Source organism: Drosophila innubila (genome assembly GCF_004354385.1).
Source record: "Drosophila innubila isolate TH190305 chromosome 2L unlocalized genomic scaffold, UK_Dinn_1.0 4_B_2L, whole genome shotgun sequence".
NCBI classification, from domain to species: Eukaryota; Metazoa; Arthropoda; class Insecta; order Diptera; family Drosophilidae; genus Drosophila; species Drosophila innubila.
Window position 1 is genome coordinate 20,296,515 of NW_022995372.1, and position 22,556 is coordinate 20,319,070.

The 22,556-nt window shown below is 35.4% G+C and overlaps 4 protein-coding genes across 9 annotated transcripts in view; 2 read left to right on the forward strand and 2 right to left on the reverse strand.

The window, feature by feature from the left end:
- Window positions 1–17,869, reverse strand: part of LOC117779617 (nascent polypeptide-associated complex subunit alpha, muscle-specific form) — a 28,257-nt gene extending 10,388 nt beyond the window's left edge. For 2 of the 4 annotated variants that reach the window (XM_034615871.1, XM_034615870.1), the window contains exon 1: window positions 17,446–17,869. In XM_034615871.1, the coding sequence (XP_034471762.1) occupies window positions 17,446–17,665 (220 nt within the window). In that variant the 5' untranslated portion in view covers window positions 17,666–17,869. The remainder of the gene's footprint in view (window positions 1–17,445) is intronic. The other 2 variants (XM_034615869.1, XM_034615872.1) reach the window with 2 other exon arrangements.
- LOC117779620 lies at window positions 490–16,914 on the forward strand. 3 transcript variants are annotated; one of them, XM_034615879.1, is made up of 9 exons: window positions 490–690; window positions 8,863–10,129; window positions 10,677–10,894; window positions 10,977–11,129; window positions 11,963–12,092; window positions 14,611–14,808; window positions 15,144–15,561; window positions 16,220–16,382; window positions 16,439–16,914. In XM_034615879.1, the coding sequence occupies exons 2-9, from the start codon at window positions 8,932–8,934 to the stop codon at window positions 16,904–16,906; spliced, it is 2,946 nt and encodes a 981-aa protein (XP_034471770.1). In that variant the 5' UTR covers window positions 490–690; window positions 8,863–8,931; the 3' UTR covers window positions 16,907–16,914. The 3 variants fall into 3 exon arrangements, with proteins under 3 accessions (XP_034471770.1, XP_034471768.1, XP_034471769.1); XM_034615877.1 differs by having other exon boundaries at window positions 490–686; XM_034615878.1 differs by lacking the exon at window positions 490–690 and adding an exon at window positions 3,313–3,949.
- Window positions 17,870–18,075: 206 nt separating the features above from the next.
- Window positions 18,076–20,836, forward strand: LOC117779623 (trans-1,2-dihydrobenzene-1,2-diol dehydrogenase). The gene is made up of 5 exons (XM_034615884.1): window positions 18,076–18,092; window positions 19,435–19,666; window positions 19,724–20,015; window positions 20,073–20,319; window positions 20,523–20,836. The coding sequence occupies exons 2-5, from the start codon at window positions 19,456–19,458 to the stop codon at window positions 20,781–20,783; spliced, it is 1,011 nt and encodes a 336-aa protein (XP_034471775.1). The 5' UTR covers window positions 18,076–18,092; window positions 19,435–19,455; the 3' UTR covers window positions 20,784–20,836.
- A 272-nt stretch (window positions 20,837–21,108) lies between these two features.
- On the reverse strand, window positions 21,109–22,356 carry LOC117779624 (Golgi-associated plant pathogenesis-related protein 1-like). The gene is made up of 4 exons (XM_034615885.1): window positions 22,153–22,356; window positions 21,952–22,059; window positions 21,672–21,871; window positions 21,109–21,600 (listed from the first exon to the last, which is right to left on the reverse strand). Exons 1-4 carry the CDS (start codon window positions 22,156–22,158, stop codon window positions 21,522–21,524), a joined length of 393 nt encoding a protein of 130 aa, XP_034471776.1. The 5' UTR covers window positions 22,159–22,356; the 3' UTR covers window positions 21,109–21,521.
- Window positions 22,357–22,556: the final 200 nt, after the last annotated feature.

Genomic DNA, 22,556 nt, shown 5'->3' on the forward strand with positions numbered 1-22,556 from the left:
AATACTCAAAATAAAGTGTCATAGGGCATGAGAAAACAAAAGACTTAGACAACAAACTCAGGTAGCAGCGAGTTCAAGTGAAATGCTTAATTTGAGGGCTTCATTGCCCAAGTCCTCGGCATGTCATCGGGGTTATTCCAGCAAATGTCAGCCAATGCTAATTACGTGAGTTTAGACAAAGCCAAGCAAGTGTCCACGCCCAGTTTCAGTACAACTCCCAAAAACATATGGAAGGCCTTGTGACGCATTTGAGACAGGCATTTCCATTGGTAATTCCAATGTAGATTCTTATGAACGACTACGAGTATTCGTATAATCTTATCAATAATACGAGTACTATGTCAGTGGGGGTGCGCCATATTTGCACCATAAAAAACGCATTGTCTAAACGTCCGTTTGCAACCAATTGTTAAATATTTGAACAATTCATAAGTCACACTCAACGCCCAAGTTCAATCGGGCTAAAGTACAAAAGGGCGTGTAATTGGGGAACTTTATTTTAGTAGTTCGCTTCTCTTAACTCCGCGTAGAAGTGTCAAGTGTAGTGCGTCCACCTACAACAGGATATTAACGTATCCGTTACAATATACAATATAACCAAACCACATAATCGTGACTTGCACGAACTTGCACCAATTTCAAGTGGGAATACACAGTTTATTGGCCGCAAACAAAAAACGCAACAAGTTGGTAATTTTTTATTGATTAGCACTTGGATTCAAACGGAATTGGACCCTCTAAAAGAGAGTGTGAGTGTGTGTATGAGTTTTCAAATACAGTCATCATGGCAAACAGACAGATTTATACTCTCGAAATACACGAGTCGATTGCCAAATGTTTAATTTCAATATGCAAATATACTCCCATTTTACCAAAAAAAAAAAAAAACAAGAAACGAATTGTGTAAATAAAAGAAATACAATAGCAACAAAGCCCAAATTAATTGCATAAATATATCGAAAGCGAACGAAATGCATGAAAATTGCGTGAGCTGCATAAATTCTCAAAAATTGAAAAAAAAAACCAAAAAAAAAAAACAAAACGAAATGAGTAATAGAGCGTAAAATATCAGTGAATTTACTTGATCTTAAATATTTTATATAAACTCTTAAACAGCTTATAATGACATTTCATACTCTTATTGTTTGCTCTGTCTATGGTCTTAGTAAGTGGAAAAATAACAAATTTGCAGATAGATTCTTCCCATATGTATAGAATATGGATAACTTTTGAGGCAATCTAAAATCCTTTAAGTTTTGCAAATTATTTTTATAAACTTGTTTAAATTGCCCACTATGTTACGAAAACCGTTAGTAGAGTGTGTCCTTCAACCGGAATGGGTCCAAAACGAGTTGTCCAACATGCCATAAACACAATAAAGAAAATGATAAAAAAAAAAAATGGTACATTTGCAATAAAAAAATTCAACGAACCACAATTCCAAAGACAAAGACTATTTGGCACATTTGAGGAAGCTTCGGGCAACGCACGTAGGTCATAACGCACACGATTTTATATGGAAAAGACAATTTAGAAAAACACAACAACAATAACAACAAAATTGTGCCCAAAAAGCAGATGAGACTGAGACACATTAGCTTGTTTTTGTTGTTCTTGTCAGAAAGGCAGCAACAAGTTTACTTAAAAAGCGCACAACCTAAAAAAAGAAGGCTTACCAAAAACAACAATAACATTATCGTAAAAGTAGCAAGGTGAACGACTAGGTGACACCCTAACTTTATAGTAGCCATAAACACATATCCTTATTCCAGAGATTCCTAAGAGTATCAGTTATCTGGCTTTATTACTTAACTCTTTTCATATTGCAGACATTTCCAGAAAGTGATTATACCGTTTCTTTACTATTTTCAATAGCACAGGGTAGCCTAAAAATGTTGTTTTGTCTTTTTTTTTAGTGTCTCGTGATATATATACAAAAGAATAAAAATTACTTATAAAAATGTCTCACCCCGTTTTGCTAGCGCATTAGTTTTTGAAACAAACAAAAAAGACAAACAACATTGAATAAACCTTGAAACGCCAACACTACAATTAACAATCCACAAATGCAATTTTAATAGCAGAGAAATTTTTAAGAAAGAAAGAACATTCCCTTAAAAACTGCAGTCCAAGGAATATACATCAATTAAGCATAAAATTTAAACAAACTTTCAATTCAATTTTGTCAAGCAGTTCCGCATGTATTTATATTAATTTTAGTTCGTTTTGTTTTTTATTTTTTGTTGATAGGCTAATCGATGATATCGGACATGTTTCTGAGTTTTATGAGGCAGACTGACCGGAGCAGAGCAACAATATTAAATTCGCAACACGATCCACTTTGGCGGTTTTAGGTAGACGAACTTCCTCCTATATAGAGAGAAGTGACAGACCTCAGTTCGCCTTGCGCATTATTTCGGCATAAATTTTGATGATACCAGTTGAGCATTATTTACACAATATTTTATTATTTGTTTTGCTCGCGCTCAATCACAGCAACAAATAAAAAGGTCAACGTGCAAAGAACTTAAAAAAGACATTAAAATAAAGCAAATCGGTGAAAAAAATTTAGTTTAGTAGTGTCAAAAATGAGTAGCAGTATTAGTAGTAGCAGACGTAGATTTAGAACGTAGAATTTGAAGTAGTAGTACTAGCAGAACTCGTAGTAATTGTTGTAGTAGTAGTAGGTGTTGCACTAGTAGATCGGTAGTAAAAGAAGCTGTGAAGAATTTAGTAGTCGCTAGTACTCCTAATTAAGTTGTAGCATTACTTACAGTAGTTGGAGTAGTAGCAGAAGTATCAGTGGTAGTTGAAGTAGAAGATGCAGTAAAAGTATTGGTGGTTTTAGAAGTAGAAGTAGTATTAGAATAATAAGATATCTTGCAAATTTACATGCCGATACTTGATTCACCAATTTTTAAAACTTTAAATCATTCTAAAAATTAGAAATTGTCATGGTAATTAACATTAATATCAATCAATTACAATTCAGCAGTAATTATCAAAATTACTGAGTATCTTTAAGTTTAAGACTTTCTAATAAGATGTTCTTAGTTGATATATTTTAAAAACACCAATAATACTAAATAAAAACCCACACATGGCGCCTATTCAGATTTGGGGGCCAGCACGTTGTCACTTTATCAGCATCACGCTCTTAAGATTCCAACTAAACAGAGCAAACGAAACTGAGGCGCTGACGTTGACGCAAGCAGCAGCGTCGGCGTCAGCGTTAGCGTCAGCAGAGCTGAGCTGCTGTGCGAGCATTTGAAGTTGAGTCAAGTTAAATATTGAGCTGAACTGAGTTGGTTTCGGTTGATGGTTGGTCGCGGTTTCTGTTTTTGCTTTCAGTTTCATTTGAGACGTTGTCGCGGCCGCAAGTGTTGAACACAGCTCAACAACAACAAACAATACAACACGCAACGTGTGTGTCGCTACTAAATAAACAACAATAACAACAGCAACAAAAAAGTGTACATTTAAACGGGTTAATCAATACAATACAACAACGGCACGTATGGTAAAAAGACTGCACAAAGTGCAAGTGATTAAATTTGTGTTGGTAAAATTGTTGGCGTTGTTGTTGCTGTTGCTTTGCATAATCCTCAATTCATAAACAATGCAAAGAAGTGCGCAAAAAGCATAAATAAAGTGCAATCGTTTTACATATTTTAAGTTCAATATACAATATAAAAATAAACTTTTATATATAATTATTTTTATATACTACAAAAAGTCCAGACGCAAAAACAAGTTCGTTGCCTAAGTCATTTGTTTGCCGAACGACGAACGTCTGAACCGTTCGTTCCACCAACTATCCATATCCATACTTTCAAAAACTTAATTATTTATAATACTCGCTATTTATTGCTAATATATGCAATATATACAATAAACGTCCAGTTCGCCACGTCAACAAGAAGTCGCATAAGAAGCAAACAAAACTGAGGCAAGTAGTATAAGAAATTCGAGAGAGATAGAGAGACAGAGGAGAAGAAACAACATCAACAAATAAAACAAAGAATTTGTGTGCTTAAAATGCTAAATGTCACATTGCAAATCGAACAAAAATTCTACAAATTTAAATATATACATATAATATATATAAATCAAAGACGAAAATAATATAAACAAATTTAGCATCGATAAACCAAAATCAAATAAATCATTTGCAAAATTGCTGCAATTTCAATGTCAAAACAACAACAACAAAGCTGAAACACAACAAAAACAATAACAAAAATACGACAACGGCGCGTGGGTTTAATCTGAAGGGTCTCTGAAACGTCTACAGAACACAACTGCCACAATTCGAGTGCATTTTTTATTGCAAATTGCATTTTGTCTTGTTTGCGTTTCAAATGGACTCAATTTTCGTATACTGCTAAATTGAACGATCGGCATATGCCCTGTAAATAGCTTATACTTAGACTACTGGGAACTTAAGCTGAAAAAGGCTCTGTAAACTCTTTCCAGTTGGTATACTGTGTATTGACTGAAGTTAAGAACTGTCTAGCATGCTAGTTAATCATTTTTATTAAGCAAACGTCAAAAAACTTTAAGTTCCTCATGATTATTACAAAAACCAAAAAAAAAAATATATAATTTTTTATATATAAATATTAATAATTTGTATAAATCTTGGCAAGTATATCAAAATAATTTAATTTTTTTATCATAATGCTTTGAATATTGAAAACACACTTTAATTACATCCCTGAATCCCCTGACATAGGGTAGCTTAAAAAAATTACAACAAAAGTGTACAAAACGCAATTTGAATTTATAATTTTTGCAATTATTTTTCATTAATTTGTCGTGCCGTAAAAAACGCCAAGCAAGTGATATAAAAAATCATAGCCCATATCTCAAATGCTTACGCGCTATGTGAATTATATAGCGTCCCCCCTTTAACGTTTCCTCCCTGGCCACAGCTTCTCCACCCCGCTGGGAACTCGTATAATTGCAAATGGCTGCGCGTTTTTAATTTGTTTATAGAATTTCAAATATCAGCTGCCGTTTGCTGATTGATGAACTGACACAGCCTGTTATCCCCTAATACTCTCCCTCACTTTGTATCTCTTTTTTATAATTTAAAAATAAATTGCCTTTAAAGAATAATAAACAAATTAACAAATTACTCACTGAGCTAACACTTTTTAGCTTCAGTTTGCTCAGTTGGTTATGTGTACTCGCAGAATTAACAATCTCCCGTCAACTGAACATTTGAAAAGTGATATTTTGAGATCTCTGATTGATGTCAGAGTTAACATCATGATGTTCTTGTTAATTAAGACGAGCACGAATATTTCATAATTATGAAGAGAAACCCGCGGATTGGCCTTTAAAAAAGGCACGTAGGCAATTTCAAAATTATTTAATTAAGAGTTGTCTGGATCATTTAAGAATTAGATAAAGATAAATTAGTTAAGGGAATTTTGGGTCTGAATACATTTCCAGATATTTGTATAATCTTAACTATAAATTGTCAAACTTAGGACTTTTTAATTATTAGTTTAAGGCTTTGTCACAAATTAGTTAAGCAGTTAATTGTAGTGATTTTTAATGAGAGTTTAATTTTCTCCATTTATAAAACAACAGAAAGTCAGTATTTTCTTATATAAAAAGTGGTTTTCAAACGCTAAGGGTATCGTATCCCATTGACTAGAGGAGATTATAATAATCATTTTGTTGATTGCAAACTGATTGCAAGTGTCAAAATGAGTTGCATGACCGACAATTAGCAATGTGATCAACGGATTTTACACTTTAACAAAACAAGCTTGACGGAACACTTTTAATCATTTACATATAAAACATATATAAAGCAAAGTAAATAAAGTCGGATAATTACCTGACGGATTAGAAAAGCGGAAACATGAACTTTAGATAGATAATATTAGCTTTTATCGAAGCAAGAATTACGTGCTCATGTTGAAGAATGTTTGACTCATGTGCTCTACATTTATGAATGAATAAAGTAAAAATTTGATTATATCGATAAATGGAAAGTTGACACACGTACGTGACAATTGAAAGCATAACTGCATTTCACAGATTCTCAATTAAATCGAAGAATTTGGTGTCATGGTAATTGCAATCAATTCTACACTCTTCTCTGCGATCTTCAAACTTCTGTCGAACCGGCTACACGATACACGCATTGACCTTGCAACGCCTCCAAAATCTACAAATCAATTTTCGAATTCAAAAAATAAAATAAAAGCGCGTCGTGCGCAGCTGCCAAAATGAAAAAAAGAGAAAAACGATCGCAGAATATTTTAACTTAATTTATTTCCATATCTTGTCTATGTTATTGTTGTTGTATATGGGTAAATAACAACAACAAATAAACAGCGGCTTAACGTTTCAGCTTTTTCGGTGTAGATTTATTTATTATACATTTTAATTTTATTGTTTTTGTTTTTGCATATCGTTAATTAATGGCAACCGTTGGGAGAAGGAGTTGACCACGTTGTTGCACACACATCACGAGACAAAAAAAAACCACCAACAACAACAACAATATTAAACAACAACTGATGAGCCAAGAAATCAATCATTCAAATTGATTTGTTGCTAATTTGTTATTCAAACAAGATGCTATGCAAACTCAAGTCAAACCAATAAACGCAAAATGCATTCATAAAATAATAATACAAATAAAAAAAAGAAATAAATCTTAGAGTTGTATGTTTAAATATATATATATATTGAAAAACACATGTAATCATGTGTAGGTATTAGTGTTGGCATGACGCGTTATCCAAGTGCTAATTGCATTTAGTTAATTGAATGTTAAAAGTTGAGCAAATTGAGCGAAACAGCATTGGAAATGCGAAGGCAAAAATCATCAAGTGAGAATAGCAAGACAAGAGTGATCGAATCGTTGATACCATAGAAGTTTGTGCAATTATAGGCAAACATTTTGCAATCCTATACTTTCTTCTACTCCAAATTATAATTTTCTCTGGATTTTTTCTTTATTTAATTGTTTATAATGCTTACAGAACTTTTAGAATTTATCAAATGCCTTTATCTGTCTGTCTCATTTTCATATACTTTAAACAGTATGTAAAATAATGTCTTGCCTGTTGCACTTGGGTTTAAATAGGTTAAAGTCATTCATTCATACGACAATAATGTGTTCAAAAAGATTTTAGCATTATGTTTTTTGACCGTATACCTCTTTTTTTTAAATTTTTAATGCTTACAGGGTATAAAAACCTCAAATTGCCAACTTTAATCAAGCGCATGCATCAGTTGTACTTAGTTATTATTATTATAGCTGTGGCTCTATTGGGCCTAATAAAAACATGCATACACATGTGTCTTCATAAAGAAGTTGTCAATGTTTTTACTGCTGTTAGTGTTGTTGTAACTGCTGTTAGTGTTGTTGTTGTTGCTGCAGTTTGTGCGTCTCACGCTTTGCTCATTTGCTAATGTCAACGGCTCAAAAGTTGCCGCCTGTTCTTCGTTTTCCTCAGCTGCAGCAGGTTTCGACAAATAAAAAAGACTTAAAAAAAACTGCCGAAAACCTTGACCATATGTTTGATTTGTTTGTTTTTCTGTTCAACAATCCATTTATACACGTTTCAAATGCGCTACTCGATTTATTAAGGGTATTTTCGATTGCTTTAGCTACTGTTGCCATTTATTATTATGTTTTATTAAGTTTTTTGCGAAGAAAACTTTTCCCTAGCTCATTTTTGTACATACAACATTTTGCAAATTTATGAATTTTTTTAACATTTAATTTAATACCTCGTTTTGTTTTTGTATTTAACGTTCGTTCGCTTTTCATGTTTTACATTGAGTCATGTCTATGAACATGACTTTTGTCTGGCAGTTTATCAAGTTTTATGCGTGGTAAGCGCATTTTTTCCCACATAATAAGCTTCAATAGCAAAGCCTAGTATTGCATTAAAGTGATGTTTATGAAAATACCCTGTAAGCTAAATTGTTATCTGTCATTGTGAGCTAAACTTTGTCTAATAAAATACAATATCTCACCTTTCCAGTGTTAATCTCTGATCTTTAGACCTTCTGTTTGCCATTCCGCATCTTATTTAAATGTTCCCCTTATAAACATTTTGTTAATTATAAAACTATTTTTCAACACGTGTCAAAAATTCCCACAATTTATTATTTTTTTAAAAATATTAATAGTATATCATTATGTGAAATCATTAACTTTTTTGTTATACCCTTACATAGAGCATTATACTTTTGACAGGTACTGTTATTTGGGAAAATGCCGAATTCATAAAATCTTTAAATGTATTTATTTCATGAAAGACAATCCTAATTAATCAAGCTTTTATTATTTTCTATAAAACAACCTTTTGCTAAAAAATAGCGACTTCAATCAAATTAAAAAAAAACCAAATTAAAGCTTAAATTCGTAATTATTTTTTCAATTTAATATTTCATTATATTTTGCATGCAAAACTGTTTTCATCCTCGAATTAAGAAAAATTTGATCGATTAATTCGAATATGTATATTTAAAACTATTTTGTATTAAAATCAATTAAGGGTATTTATGCTTCGCCTATTTGCAAATGTCAGTTCTTTTTCCTCTTTTTTTTTTTTGGTCCATTATCGATAATTATTTAAACTGCTTTTAATAACAGAATCAAATAATTGTAAACACATTTCACTTTTACGCATTGCGAAAGTGTCGAAACTACTTATAAAAATAACGGCAATTTCAGCGAAATAATAGCAACAAAAATAATAACAACCATAATTATAATAATAGCTGATAATTGCGTCAACTTAAAGAGTGGCAATCAATCAAAACTCTTTTTGGTTTGCTTTCGAAAAATGATGATTGATTTATTGTTATATTTGATTACAGATTCCTTGGAGGAAAAGATAAGCATACGAAGAAGTCTTGATCAAACGAAATATAACAGATTCCATTTCAATGATACTGCGGACGAGTCTTTGGATTGTTGGACTGCTGCTACTTGCGCTGCTGCAGATCCAGGTGGAGGCCAAAGACGAGGATTATGGCGGGGCTGGCGACATTATAAGTGGAGGTAACGGAGAAGGCGATGATATCTATGAGCCAGCTCAACAGGAAGCGGATCTGGAAGCTGACAAGCAAAATCAAGGCAATAGCATCGAAGGCTATGACACTTCCAATCAATCGAATCTGACGGATAACATGCTGCCCTCCATGGAACAGCTGGATGCAACCACAGTCAAGGTGGCAGCGATGGCTACTGAAGCACCTTTGCCCACAGCTGCAATATCAGTCACCGAGCAGGACGAGAATACAGCGGCTGAGGTGATGGAAGATGCGCCCACACAGAAGCAGGGGAAAAAAATGGAGAAGCCAGCAAATCATTCACAGGAATACTATTATGACGAGGAGCAGGCGGAGGAACCCCAAGGACAGCATGAGGAATTGCCCACAGCCACAACTACAACCGTACCCGAGTATGTGCGCAAGGCCAAAGCGGAAAGATTCCCCCAAGTGCCAAGCGGCGACTATGCCGAAGAAGATGTGACGGTGGAGCAGCAAACACAGCCAGTGGAGCACGAAGAGGAGGTCAGCTATCATGATCAGCCGGCACAGCCGCAGGCACACGTTCAACAACTGCCCACGCACAACAATGCGAAGCCCTTCAAGGCCAACTCCGATGAATATTACTACGATGATCAGATCGACAATGAGGAACATCGTACCATGAAAACCATAGCACCACCAGCAGCAGCAGCAACAACAACAACAACATCAACAACAACAGAAGCGCCTTATCCAGTGTTTCAGTCGCGTTTTGGCGGTTTTGATAATTGGCCCACACTAACACCCAACATTTTGGCCACCAGTGCGCCAGCAACAATTACAACCACAACAACCACAACATCAACAACCACAACAACAACAACGCCAGCGCCACGTAAACAATCGAAGCATATACATCTAACCAAGCCAGAGTTGTTGCCTGCGGATCAACTGCGCAACTACATCAAGGATGTTTACATTCGCATGCCCTTGGCCGTCATTGTGGATCCCTCAGCTGCCTCATTGGAACAGGCCAAACGTCTGTACATTGATGCGCTGCAGGACAAGAATATCAACATCAAAATTGTGCTGGTCACACTGAATGCATCTGGTAAGTAGATCTGTTCAATTGACTCCTCTACACGAAAGTCGAATAATAATTCGAACTACGAATACCAAAACTTGGAAGACAAAAATTGGAAAAAGCCAAAATTAAAAGTTTTTGCCAAGTTTCAAAACTAATTAAAAGAATATGAACCAGCAAGAAGACTTATCATGTTGTCAAAACATTTAAATAAAAAATCAAGAATCAAAAAGGCTCCATATTTTATTAATTTGGAGCGATATATTAAATATTCCAATATAATCTTTTTCTTAATCTTCGTTGTAAAATTGAAGTAGCGATATAAGACGGTTGTCAAACCGGTTTTTCCCTGGCGTGTTCTCAGAATGGTTTTTTTTTTAATTTAAACTTGCCGAGTTCTTGTACTCTAACTAATATTCTATGTTGAATTTCCCCACTTTATTATTAATTTATTTATCCTTATTTTGGTCTCCTAAATTTGTATTCTTTGTTTTATTTAATTCCTAAACAAATATTCGAAATTCGTATGAGGTACCGTTTCGAAAATTGATAACATTGTTGCTTCTCTTTGCAGGTGTGCCTTCTGCTTTCAGTTTCAACAACACACGCGAGTTCATCGCGGGTCTGAACAGCACCAAGGAGCACGAGGGCGGCAATGCTTTTGTGGGCGTGTTACAGGCCGCCGAATTAGTACCCTACGATAGTGCCATTTTCATCTCGACGGCTGTAATACCACCGCACACAGAAATTGTTCAGGATGCGGCCATAACGCTGCTAAAGAAGCGTATACGCGTAAGTTGACAGAGCTTTGAAAGGCGCTTTCAATTAACTCACTGACACTATTGTCATCTCTTTGCTTCTCCTATCCTTACAGCTGTTTATGCTGTGGTACGGCGAACGCTCCGCAAGTGAGAACGAAACCGAGGAGGCTGTGGGCGGCATACTCGGCGAGGTGGCCATACGCTCTGGCGGCGAAATCATACACATTGTGAGCACCGAACATGGACAGCACATAGCGGGCAATACGGTAATAATATGACAAGAGAGTAAAGATATTTAATCCGAAGATCTGATGCCCTACAGCAATATATCGTAAAATATTTTGAGAAATGCAAAAGACTTTTATCTGGAAAATTAGCTCGATTGTCACCAAATTTGGCCAAAATGTATAAATTATTTGTTTTTTAAGATACCTTAGGAACAAGCAATGTTTTTCATATTATCCCCTGATTTTGGATTTTTTTTAAGACTACACCAAATTTACAACTGTTCATTTTTATTAAGAAATTTTAAGATACAACAAATTTTTTAAGTTTTTCTTACTAAGTGACTAGTTTTAAGAGAAAGAGTGAAACATGGCTCGAAAGAGCTTGTTTGATTAAGAATACATATATTTTATTGAGTGCTCCACGCCTACTTTAATGCGTTACACATTTGGTGATAAATTTCAGATACTCTCAAAAAGAGTATAAAAACAACAATCGTAATTAGTGTAATTAAAAGGCTGATGGAGCTTAGTTGGGCTTAACCAGATAGCTAGCCTGCTGCCAAGTGTTGAAATTGAAAGTGGCGACAACAACAACAACAGCAAGTGTTGCCCAAGCAGCCAAGTGAGACGCAAATATCGGCTTGGATTACCTTTCGGGCAGGTGCTCAAGAGCACGACGCGACTTGTTGCTTCTGTTGTTGTTGTTGTTGATGATGTTGCATCTTTGTGCAAAACTAGGTTACGGAAAGAAAAGTGAAGGGCAAATTTGTTTATAGAAAGGAAACTCGACATTCATAACAATAACAACACCAACAATTACTACTACTAAATACCAAATGTGGTTAAACATCTTCTCTAATTTCTAATTGCAGTTAACGCTCGTCTCGGATGAGTATCAAGGCTCACAGGAATTGGAACTGCCGGTGGATACAACGCTATCAAGTTTGCATGTGCGCATCGATGCCAACATGCGGCGTGCCACACTGGCAACACCCAATGGTGGTTAGTTCAACAGTTAACCCACACACATACACACACCCACACACACACATACACACCATATAAAAATCAAGCTATTTCACTCCTGAGTACTAACCAATCAAATAGTTGAAGTTGTTGAAATAGCGAGAAGTAAAAAGAAATTCAGAGCAGGGTTGTACACTTCATGGTAGTGCTGTATATGCTCAGCGTGTACGGGTTTCAACAATAAGGGATCTTCAATGTTGTGGCACGCTTATATGTATGCCACATTTAGACTAGCATCGAATTAAGTCGTTTTTTGTAGCTAACTATATAAATACTTGTATGTTAATTTACTTCTTCACACTCTTCTTTCTGTTCTATCTTAAAATCTATCTCTTACTAAAGCCAGTGTCGTAAAATGTCTCAAAAGTCAACTGTACTTATTTATATGTGCTTAGCTTGTAAGATCTATATTAACTAACCACCTCCTTATAATTTCTTATGTATATAGACAAAATCAATAGGAAAAAAGAAAACTTCCCCCAACGCTTTCCTTAACCAAAACGCTAGCTTAATGCTCAAACCTAACATTTAACTTGTAGTACAAAAGAATTTCTTCAAATATACATACAGATATATACATATATGTTTAATGTTTTACACAATAAAAGTAATAAATGTTTAGCTTTAAGGGTCTACAATAAATACCGCAAAAGCGTTTAGAAACAAAATTTTAAAATAACAAAACAATTTTCGGAATATTTTTAAATGTACTCGTAGTTCAAAAAAAAAAACCCAGCACAATTTTAACTCGATCTTGCACCTTTTGTTCTTTGTTTTTGTCCAGCGCGTAAGTATTTTACCCTTTATATTTATTTTTGCAACTCAACTGTATCCAGCACAAATTGTAACTGCTTTCTAACCTTTAGGTAAAACAATACTTATTGACTAATTGCTATTAAATTGGCCTAATAGCCGGACAGCAATGTCCACGTATTTGTGTTCAAAGTTCATCATCGACTTATATATGCATTTAAAAAGATTAAATGCCCAGACAATTTGCAATTATGAGTCAAGAACTGACGAACAATCTACTCTTGATTCTAACTCAACAAAGCTCAACTGGATTTAGCTGAGATTTTCATGTGAACGCCAGCTTATCTCAAAAGCTTTTTGTGAAACAGATGCTTTCGATGGAACAATGTGCTTTTAAAATTGCGGTTTTCATTTCAATTCGTTGACTTGTGAACTTTTGTTATTTCTGTTATGTGAGTCAAGTTTATTTTTAAAAACAATTTCTTTAGGCAATCTATTAAAAGTGCAAATGTTGCTTATTTCACAATTTACAAAACACAAATACGCCATAAACACTTTGAAGAGCTTGCGGAAGTTAAGGACTGATAGCGACAGAGAGTGAGAGAGAGAGAACAAACTCAACGAAAGCGCGCACTCCCACACACACACACACATACACCCACATCAGCTGGCAACTTTTACCGCTATTTTTTGTACAAATCAATGGGGAAGTATCTGCGCTTTTTGACTGCCGCAACACTAAATAGATTGCAACAAGCTGTTTGCAAAATCTAAAAACTAATACACAGAACAAACAGGTGTATGATACACACAGGCCAACACACATATTCACAATGTTTAAATAATTGCCAAAAATTCACAGTGCAGCAATATTCAAATATATTAAATAGTATATAAATATTTGCAAATACATACACAAAGTCATTCAAATGCATTTGACCATTGTCATGGCCAAGCTCAAATGTGGCCCGACTAAAATCGACAACTGCGACACGAATTAAAACTTATATTTTAATGCCTCTGGCCATGTGTCATGTGAATTTTATAGGTACATTTAACGCGGCTTGACTAGCGCTTTGGCGTCATCAGCTTTTTTTTATAATTTGTTTGATTTCACAACGAGAAACAATTGTTTTTATGTCAAGTATTTTGCAGAATTGTTTTCCTTTCACAGCACACTTTGTGTGTTGTGTAACAACAAAAAAAAAAAACACAAATAACAGACCAGTGCTGCATAACATTTTTCTAATTTAATCAAAAAAAAAATTTAGTTGCAACTTTGAAAATTTGACTAAATTGAAATTTTTCTTATTTTTAAAGCTAGAATTTTGTAAATTTTTGCGGAATTTTTGTTAGAATTTTCTCGATTTTATGATATTTTTTTTTCTTTTTACAATACAATTTTTAACTTTTGTCCCCTTGGGCTGACGAGCTTCAAACCTTCATTAAAATTTACATATATTTTTTTTCGAATTTCGAATTTTAAATTATTTATCAAAATGTTAATTAATTTTAAAGTTATTGCATTTTAAAATTTGCATGAACTAAAATTTAAATTTTCGTTCGTTGAATAGCCAACTTAGCTATTTTAGAGCTAGATCTGACTTTAACATAAACAACAGCTCGACAGCTCGTTGTGGTAACGCTGAATGCGAACAGCTGTTCACGCGTGCGCAGTGAATGGCAAAATGCAACCTGTTAACTTGTTTATACATATGCTGTGCATTTTATTTTCATTTAGACATCAATTTAAAGAAACTGGTTAAATTCAAATCAACGAACGACACACGAAATGCCAACAATGATGAACTGGACGCCTACGTACCGCTCCACAAGCTGCGCAAAGCGACAATCCTCAAGCTGCAACTGACGCCACAATTGGCCAACAACAAATACAATGTTTTTGTACGCGCCGAACGGAAAGCTGATGTTTTTCTTGGTGAGTTAAAGAGACAACACAAATTAATATTTATAAAGCAAATACAGCAAACTAGGCAAGCGCGCTTGACGCATACAACTGAGGAGAATGTTTAATTATTAGATGCGTTGCTTGTATCATCACAACAACAACAACAACGTAGACTACCCAACTGTGGCTCTGTTGTGTTGATAAGAGGTCTCTGATAACCGTATCAACCTTGAGAGCGGCTCAGTAGAGCGTCATACCAAACGAAACGGATTGATTGTTGACGCCAACCATTTGAGCAACAACAAATACGTGTTCCTTTCGAATGCACACATTTATGTTGACGTTTCCCCTTGTCAATTTTCCAGGTGATATCATTAAACGAATCGATAGTTACTATTCACACGGGCAAAGCGAACGCAGATTGTTCTCTTCAGCCAAGTTGAGGTTCCCTGAAACGCGGGAGAAGCTGGAGAAGGATGTTGACTCTCCCAAGAGCCAAGTGGAAACGTTCTCGGAGACGGAGCTTGTGCAACCGACAACGAGTCTCAATCAAACACAGTTTGCAGCTGCAACGGGAGAACCGCAACGTGCCAGTCTTAATGCCATGTTGTTGCAACGCTGTGGCACCAAAATTGAGCTTAGCACACAATCACAGCTGCTGGTCACGCCAGGACAAATCTCGACCCTTCTATTCGAGGTGACCAATATGCGGGCAGAGCGTGTCTATCAAACGGTTCAGGTGACAGACGAACGTCGCTTTCTCGTGCAGCTCACACCAACGAGGTGAGTCTATAAATTCCACAATCTGTACAAAATTTTATTTGCTCAAATATGAAATTTTCTTTAAGAATTACACAAGTCAAAAAATACCCAAGTACAAATTCAAAAGATACTTAAATAATGTGTTTCACAGAAATCGAAAACTAACGAAAATCTCCCAAATGTGTATGGAGATTCGGGCACCCCTGAATCAGACTTAAAATAGGAAGCAAATACTAGAAAATTCAAAAAAAGATCAATTTGTAGGGGCATTTTTCCAATGTTTTACTATACAGTAAGATATTTCTGGGAATTAATTTCAAATATATCTCAAAAAGCAGCACTGATTTATCAATAATAAAAATTCTTAAAGAAAAATAAAAAAGGGAAAGTGAGCAAAAGCGATTTGTGTTTTTCATAATAATTGACTTTAAAATATCTTTTCCAAATTTTTATTTTTTGTATATACGTTATATTTATTTAATGATTCAAGTTTTCCAACTTCTATTGCCCAATTATAAGTTTCCTAGATTAGTTATTTTGTAGTCTTTTTTTTTGATAGCTTAATTATATTTGACCAATAGAAATGCATTTTAAGTCAAAACATTTTGCATCAACATAAGACCTTAACTGTAACAATTTTAATGGGGAATCATTTATTTATAATTTCATTAAATTGTAGTTTCAACTTGCGTGCACATGAAACGGGAACTGTGCGTCTAACGGTGCTGGCGCCAGCGGGAACAGCGACAGGAACAACGGATAGAATCACATTCACCAGCTATGGTCGTGAAACGGCCACAATGGCGCTGAGCTTGAAGGTGACGTCCAGCTTTGAGGCTCAGGTGAGCTTGTTGTAAGCCTCAAACGTGTCACAAGTCTAAAGAGTTATGTCTTTTAGGACATAACTGGTCCCACGTTATCCTGGGAGTTTGGCAATCGTTGCGATTACGTATCAAATGATGGACAGAGCTGTAACGATCGTTTCTGGACATTGGATGTCACCGCACAGGATTGGCAGTCGGGTATGCTGCGCTTGCAGGCAACTCCGCCAGATGGACTGTTTTATAGAAACTACTACACGGCTGGCACAACGGAGCCACTGAAAGCCACCTACATGGCCTCGTGCTGTGAGCCCAAGGTGGCCATAACAGCTTACGATGCGGCAGGCAATCAGCGCAGCATTAACATCGATGTCAGGGATGTGGTCTTAACGGAAGCTGCCATTGCGGCCATTTGTCTTGGCTCGATTCTGTTGCTGCTGCTCATTGTGCTTCTCATTTGGAGCATTATTTGGTGTTGCAGGCGACGCAAAGTGTCGTTGGAGCTGCCCACGTATCGATCACACTCCACTCGCAGCATGGAATAGTTTAAAACCAAAATAAACTAACAAAACGAATTTTAAGTATTGCCCATAATCAAATAACTAAGATCGCTTGAGTCGAGTCCCAGACTTTAAGATACCCCTTACTGAATTAAGATTTTCAATATATTAGTTGTATTTTAAAATTTGAAATTTAAAATAGCAATAACTGGCGTTATATTTATACGATCTTGATGCGATTTAGTGGATCGATCGACAATAATTAAAGAAAATATGTACCATCAAAAAGAATACTTATATTACATTATGCTTGTAGTTATAGCTATAGCTAGATAATGTACGTTTAATTAAATGGTTTATGGGGCATTCACATACTTTTCGATGCATACAATATACCCTATCGCTTTACAAATAAGGGGTATAATGCTAGAAAACTTTTAACAGCTTATCAGTCACAAATTGAAGCAACAAGTGACAATTAAACTCTGTCTCTCTCTCTCTCTCTCTTTTACTCCCACCCCTAACTTTTGTTCTCTTTCACTGCTTTACTCTCTTTGTTGCTCTGCCGCTGCTGACACACTTACCGCGATTGAGAATGCCAGCGATGAGAGCGTTCGTTGGTTGCGGAGGCGGTGCATGCACCACGGGAGGCGCTGCTGGCAACAGGAGCGGCTTATTGGGAAAGTCGTCAAATGTGAGACCCGTCACAGAAGCGCTTAGCAATGGGTTTTTAACAATTCGGTTTGCATTGTTGTTGACGCGCGACGACGACGACGACACGTCACCTTTGGAACGCTCGGACATGTTTTCAATCGCGATAGCACAGCGTTGCGTTCAGTCAAGGCGCGTTCTGTTGCGCAATGTGAATTTGATATACAATATAAATGGTTCTCGGGTCCACAGATGGCAGCAAAGTTAACAAAAACAAGACAATCAAAAATTTACTTGCAACGCGCACAGTACCTTTACCAGGGCTGCGGCAAACCAGTTGAGTGGCTAAAATCGTCAAGTGTGGAGTGGCTCTACGCTGGCTTCGACAAGTGTGGAGCAACGTATACATGTGAATGACTACTATAGCAACTGTAAATGTTATTTACTTCCACGGCTCTGTTAATGCTGTAAGTTTTTGTTTTGTTCTAAAAAGCACCTCTGGCTGCCTGCTAAAATGGAAAGATTTTAGTACATTAATTCTCACTAATAATTCCACTGCACATTGGTGAAGTACTTCGGGGTAAGTTTGATCAGATAGCTTGTAAATATGTAGTACTTTTAAATTATAAAACTGTTGGATTAATTGACGGCTCAAGGTCACACAGGACTTATAAAATACGCGGTCCTTAAAATATAATGTTTGTACATTAAATGTAGATATAAATATATGAATTAAGCTTAAACGATTGTATATTATGGACTAATCAAAATTGTCAAGAGTACTTTTTTGTATGAAAGTAACTGCTGATGCACCTGTTGCATTATGTATGTGTGTATGTATGGCAAGAAAAGCTCTGTAGTATTCTCTGTACGTTATATGTTTTCGTGTAAACACGACATGCACATAGGTACATTTATATAAATTCCTGGTTTTAAGGAGGGGCTTGTTTAGTAAATTACGCGATAAGCAATCCACTTTATAGATTAATATAATGTTAACCCATTAAAGTTGTGCTAACACAGAGGTCAATTTCAATATCGTTGTGAAATACGTTATTTTTTTATCTACTGAAAGATTAGTTATTTATCTACTCAAAGATTAGTTAATGAGAAATAAATGGAAATTTAACATAAATTTTGTTATCATTTTCAATTATAAAAATAAAAAATAAACATAAACACATGTTATTGTGTATTAATTAAATATTTGGCATATCGTAGCGTTTTTAATGCTATATGTCTATTTTAAGTATGACTTTGCACAACACTACTACACCATTTTTTCCCCCGGAATTGCAAAGGGTATTTGCATTAAATTATTTAATAATTATTATATTTATTTATTTGTATAAACTAATTTAAATTTAATTATTATTTTAAATTTTCACGGCTAATAATAATTTGTATGATTATAAAAATCGTAACTTTATTTAATAATTGGTTGGAAGCAGTCGGATTGTTATTATTAGTGAATTGAAAATAAAAATTTAAATATTTATGCAAATGTTTACAAAATAAAGCTAGACATGACAGTTAAAAAATGAGTAAGAAAAAAATTTATATTTCAAAATTTAATATAATAGGCTGCAATAGTTGAGAGCACTAAGATTATTAATTGTGCTTTTATTTTATTATTTTCGAAAAATAATTTGAATTACACTATTATTTAATTTTGTTATAATCGTATAATTTAATTATTGTTATAATCGTTACGTTTCAATAGTTAAAAGCAGTTAGTTTGCTTTTAAAATGCCCTTTAGAAAGGGCATTGAGATATACACTGAAGTGCTACCTATGCAACCTTATCAGATAGACCCTCTCTCTCTATCTCTCTCTCTCTCTGCTGATAGCACGCTCCAGTTTCGTTGCCAACAGTTTTCATATTTAACCAGCAGTAAATCTAACTTGGAATTCATTTACAGATCGCTAGCAAAACATTAAACATGTCGGGAAAACTTATTCGTTGGGGCATCGCGTCCGCTGGCAAGATTAGCGAGGATTTTGTTATTGCCTTGAGCACACTTCCAGCCAGCGATCACAAGGTGGTTGCGGTGGCTGCACGTGCTCAGGATCGTGCTCAGGCGTTTGCCAAGAAGCATGAGATTCCCACAGCCTATGGGAGTTACCAGGAGCTGGCCAAGAGCAAGGATGTGGGTGGGTATTTGACAGTGAATTTATTAGTTTCCCATCTTATATTATCTGCCTTTCAAGATGTGGTCTACATTGGTGTGCTGAATCCACAGCACTATGAGGTCTCCCTGCTGATGCTGAACCATGGCAAACATGTGCTCTGCGAGAAACCGTTGGCGATGAACAAGAAGCAAGTGGAGGGCATCCTGGCTGCAGCCAAAGCAAATAAACGCTTCTTCATGGAGGCCGTCTGGTCACGTTTCTTCCCAAGCTATCAGCATGTGCGTCAGCTCATCCAAACCGGCGCTCTGGGCGAGATCAAGGAGGTGGTGGTCAACTTTGGTTTCCCACTTGCCAATGTCGATCGTTTGCAGTAAGTTGCAGCTGCCCAAGATAATTGAAGATTGTTTGTAAAGTGATGCCTTTGCAGGAAACGTGAGCTGGGCGGAGGAGTCGTCTATGATCTTGGGATTTACACCATTCAGGCGGCACAGTGGGCCTTCCAGGAGACACCACAAAAAATTGAATCGAGTGGCACTACAAATGCCGAGGGCATCGATGATGATGTGAGTGCCACATTGACCTACAGCGGTGGACGCACAGCTCGCATGCGTTTCTCCTCCAAGGAGAAACTGGACAACTTGGCTGTGATCAAGGGCAGCAAGGGACAAGTGACGGTAAGCAAACAACGATAATTGAACACATTCCTCCTCGAGTCTCTTACAGATAACTTGTTCACGTTCCCATTGACTGGCTATTGCTATGACTTCGGGCCTTTTCCTTATCAGCATTGGTCTGACTTTACAGACTACACCTTATCTTATCCCACCACTTGATTATCCATTTGCACAATGACAATGAATTTTCCGTGTTGTTGCAGTTGATTGATTTCTGGTCGCCCAACAAACTCATCGACATTGATGGCAAGGAGAAGGAGTGGTTGCCTCCCAAGGGTAAATATACCACCAATTATGGCAACTCGGAGGCCATGCGCTATGAGGCGGAGGCAGTGCGTCAATCTATACTCGCCGGCGAGGTGGAGAACAAGAATGTCAGCTATGCGGACAGTTTGCTATTTGCACAAATCGAGGATACGATCCGTAAGCAGATCGGTGTGCTTAACAAATTCGATGAGGAATAAATTAAATAATTATACAAAAATATCACAACTATTATAAACTATACAGGAAACTATTATAACTACACACTTCAACATGAACAACATGATGGATTTCTTTAAGTCAAAACATTTATATATTGTTTATATCATTCAGATAAGCTTGTATATTTAATTATACAAGTATCTATCTAGAATAACTGTAATAATACTAAAATAAAGCTGTTTAACTTTATTTTACATTTTTCTTTTCAGTTTATTTAATGTGTACATTTTCGAGTGATGTGAAAAGCTTAGAAAAACAAGAAAAACTTTTTGAAAAAAAAACATTTCTCAGTATAGTATGTTTCCAACTTAATTTTAATCGGTTAAATATGTATCTACATAGTTCAATTTATTTAAAAAATTCTGAAATTAAATTTTAAACGAGTTCAGCACACCAAAAAGGGGGCTCGTCTTTAAATTGATAAGAGTTGGTAAATATGTGTCAAACATGTGGCTATAGCAATAGACACCATGGCATTAGCGACTTCCTAGGCACAGTGGGGCAAGTATTTTGCAAGTTAAATACCGCATAAGAAATTAAATATTATAATAACTAAATAAATGTTATCTGGATTTCTCTTATTGCTATTGCATTAAATATATGAAAACAGCAAATATAACCTAGTTCAAGTCTGCTTTGATATATATAAATATTAATATGATATTAATTATAAAAAGATTTAAGGGAATAAGGTTTTTAAAAAATATGCTCGAAATTCACTTTGGTGCATTTTGTAACATGCTCATATGGTTGGCTGATGGATCATAGTAGCACACAACATAAATGGTATTTCCTCTAGAGAGTAAAAAAGAAAAATGAAAAATTAAGAAGTGTATAATAGTTTTAATTTCTGTAAGTTTGCTTACCTTCTAGCATATCCCACGCCCAGCTCTTTGGAACCCTTCCAAACGGGTTGACTTGGATTTTTCCAATTGCTTGCATCGATTTGATTATACCAGGCATCGACTACATCTTTGGCAGCCAGATCCGCACACGATGCCATATAGATGTTCTGTCCATAGGTACTATTTAGATTATACTCCGTGGCACCGCTGGCCAATAGTTTCTAATGGTATATTCATAATTATATACCGTACCATACTTAATAACAACTTTTCGGATATATCCGTTATAAAATATATATACCTTAGCCCAAGTGGTGGCTAGATTTGACAGTTTTTCACTTAGCTTCAATGAATCTTCATTATGTTTAGCTCTGTAGACATTGTGGGCTTCAAGTACCTCATTTTCGAACTAAAAAATTCATAGATAACGTAAGAAAATACTCCAATTTTGCTTTTCTTGTTTAATATTTGATAATATTGACTTATTTAGCGGTGTGCTTACTGTCATGTTGCTTGAAATATATGTATTTCTTTTGTAAATTTGTAAACGGAAAGAGAACACTTCTTGTATTTCCACAATTAAAATACGAACTGAGTACCTTAATTCGGCAACGGTTGGGTTTTATGTAAATTTTTTATGCTGGTAAAAAACCAGCGTCTTAGTCAAAAATAAATATCTAAATTTAAAAAATAATTGCCCCATTAACCACAGCTATAAACGAAGTGGTTGACTTTCTTATAAGGGATCAACAACATGTTTTAAGAAATTTTATAAATATTACGATGAGTAAGGGCGATTGTTATAGCTATACAATTTTTCGGCCAAAACAATGAAAGAGTTGGGCAATCAAAAAATTACATTTAAAAATACCTAAATATACAAAAATTGGTTTAAAAGATTTATGG

Excerpts from the sequence above, each read along its gene's own strand:
- LOC117779620 (XM_034615879.1), top strand. The coding sequence starts at position 8,932 with ATGATACTGCGGACGAGTCTTTGGATTGTTGGACTGCTGCTACTTGCG. Across the intron at positions 11,130-11,962 it reads AGCACATAGCGGGCAATACG|TTAACGCTCGTCTCGGATGA; the intron begins GTAATAATATGA and ends TTCTAATTGCAG. Across the intron at positions 16,383-16,438 it reads CGTCCAGCTTTGAGGCTCAG|GACATAACTGGTCCCACGTT; the intron begins GTGAGCTTGTTG and ends TATGTCTTTTAG.
- LOC117779623 (XM_034615884.1), top strand. The coding sequence starts at position 19,456 with ATGTCGGGAAAACTTATTCGTTGGGGCATCGCGTCCGCTGGCAAGATT. Across the intron at positions 19,667-19,723 it reads GGCCAAGAGCAAGGATGTGG|ATGTGGTCTACATTGGTGTG; the intron begins GTGGGTATTTGA and ends CTGCCTTTCAAG. Across the intron at positions 20,016-20,072 it reads GCCAATGTCGATCGTTTGCA|GAAACGTGAGCTGGGCGGAG; the intron begins GTAAGTTGCAGC and ends ATGCCTTTGCAG.
- LOC117779624 (XM_034615885.1), bottom strand. Across the intron at positions 21,872-21,951 it reads TAGCCACCACTTGGGCTAAG|AAACTATTGGCCAGCGGTGC; the intron begins GTATATATATTT and ends ATATACCATTAG. Across the intron at positions 21,601-21,671 it reads GGCGTGGGATATGCTAGAAG|AGGAAATACCATTTATGTTG; the intron begins GTAAGCAAACTT and ends TTTACTCTCTAG.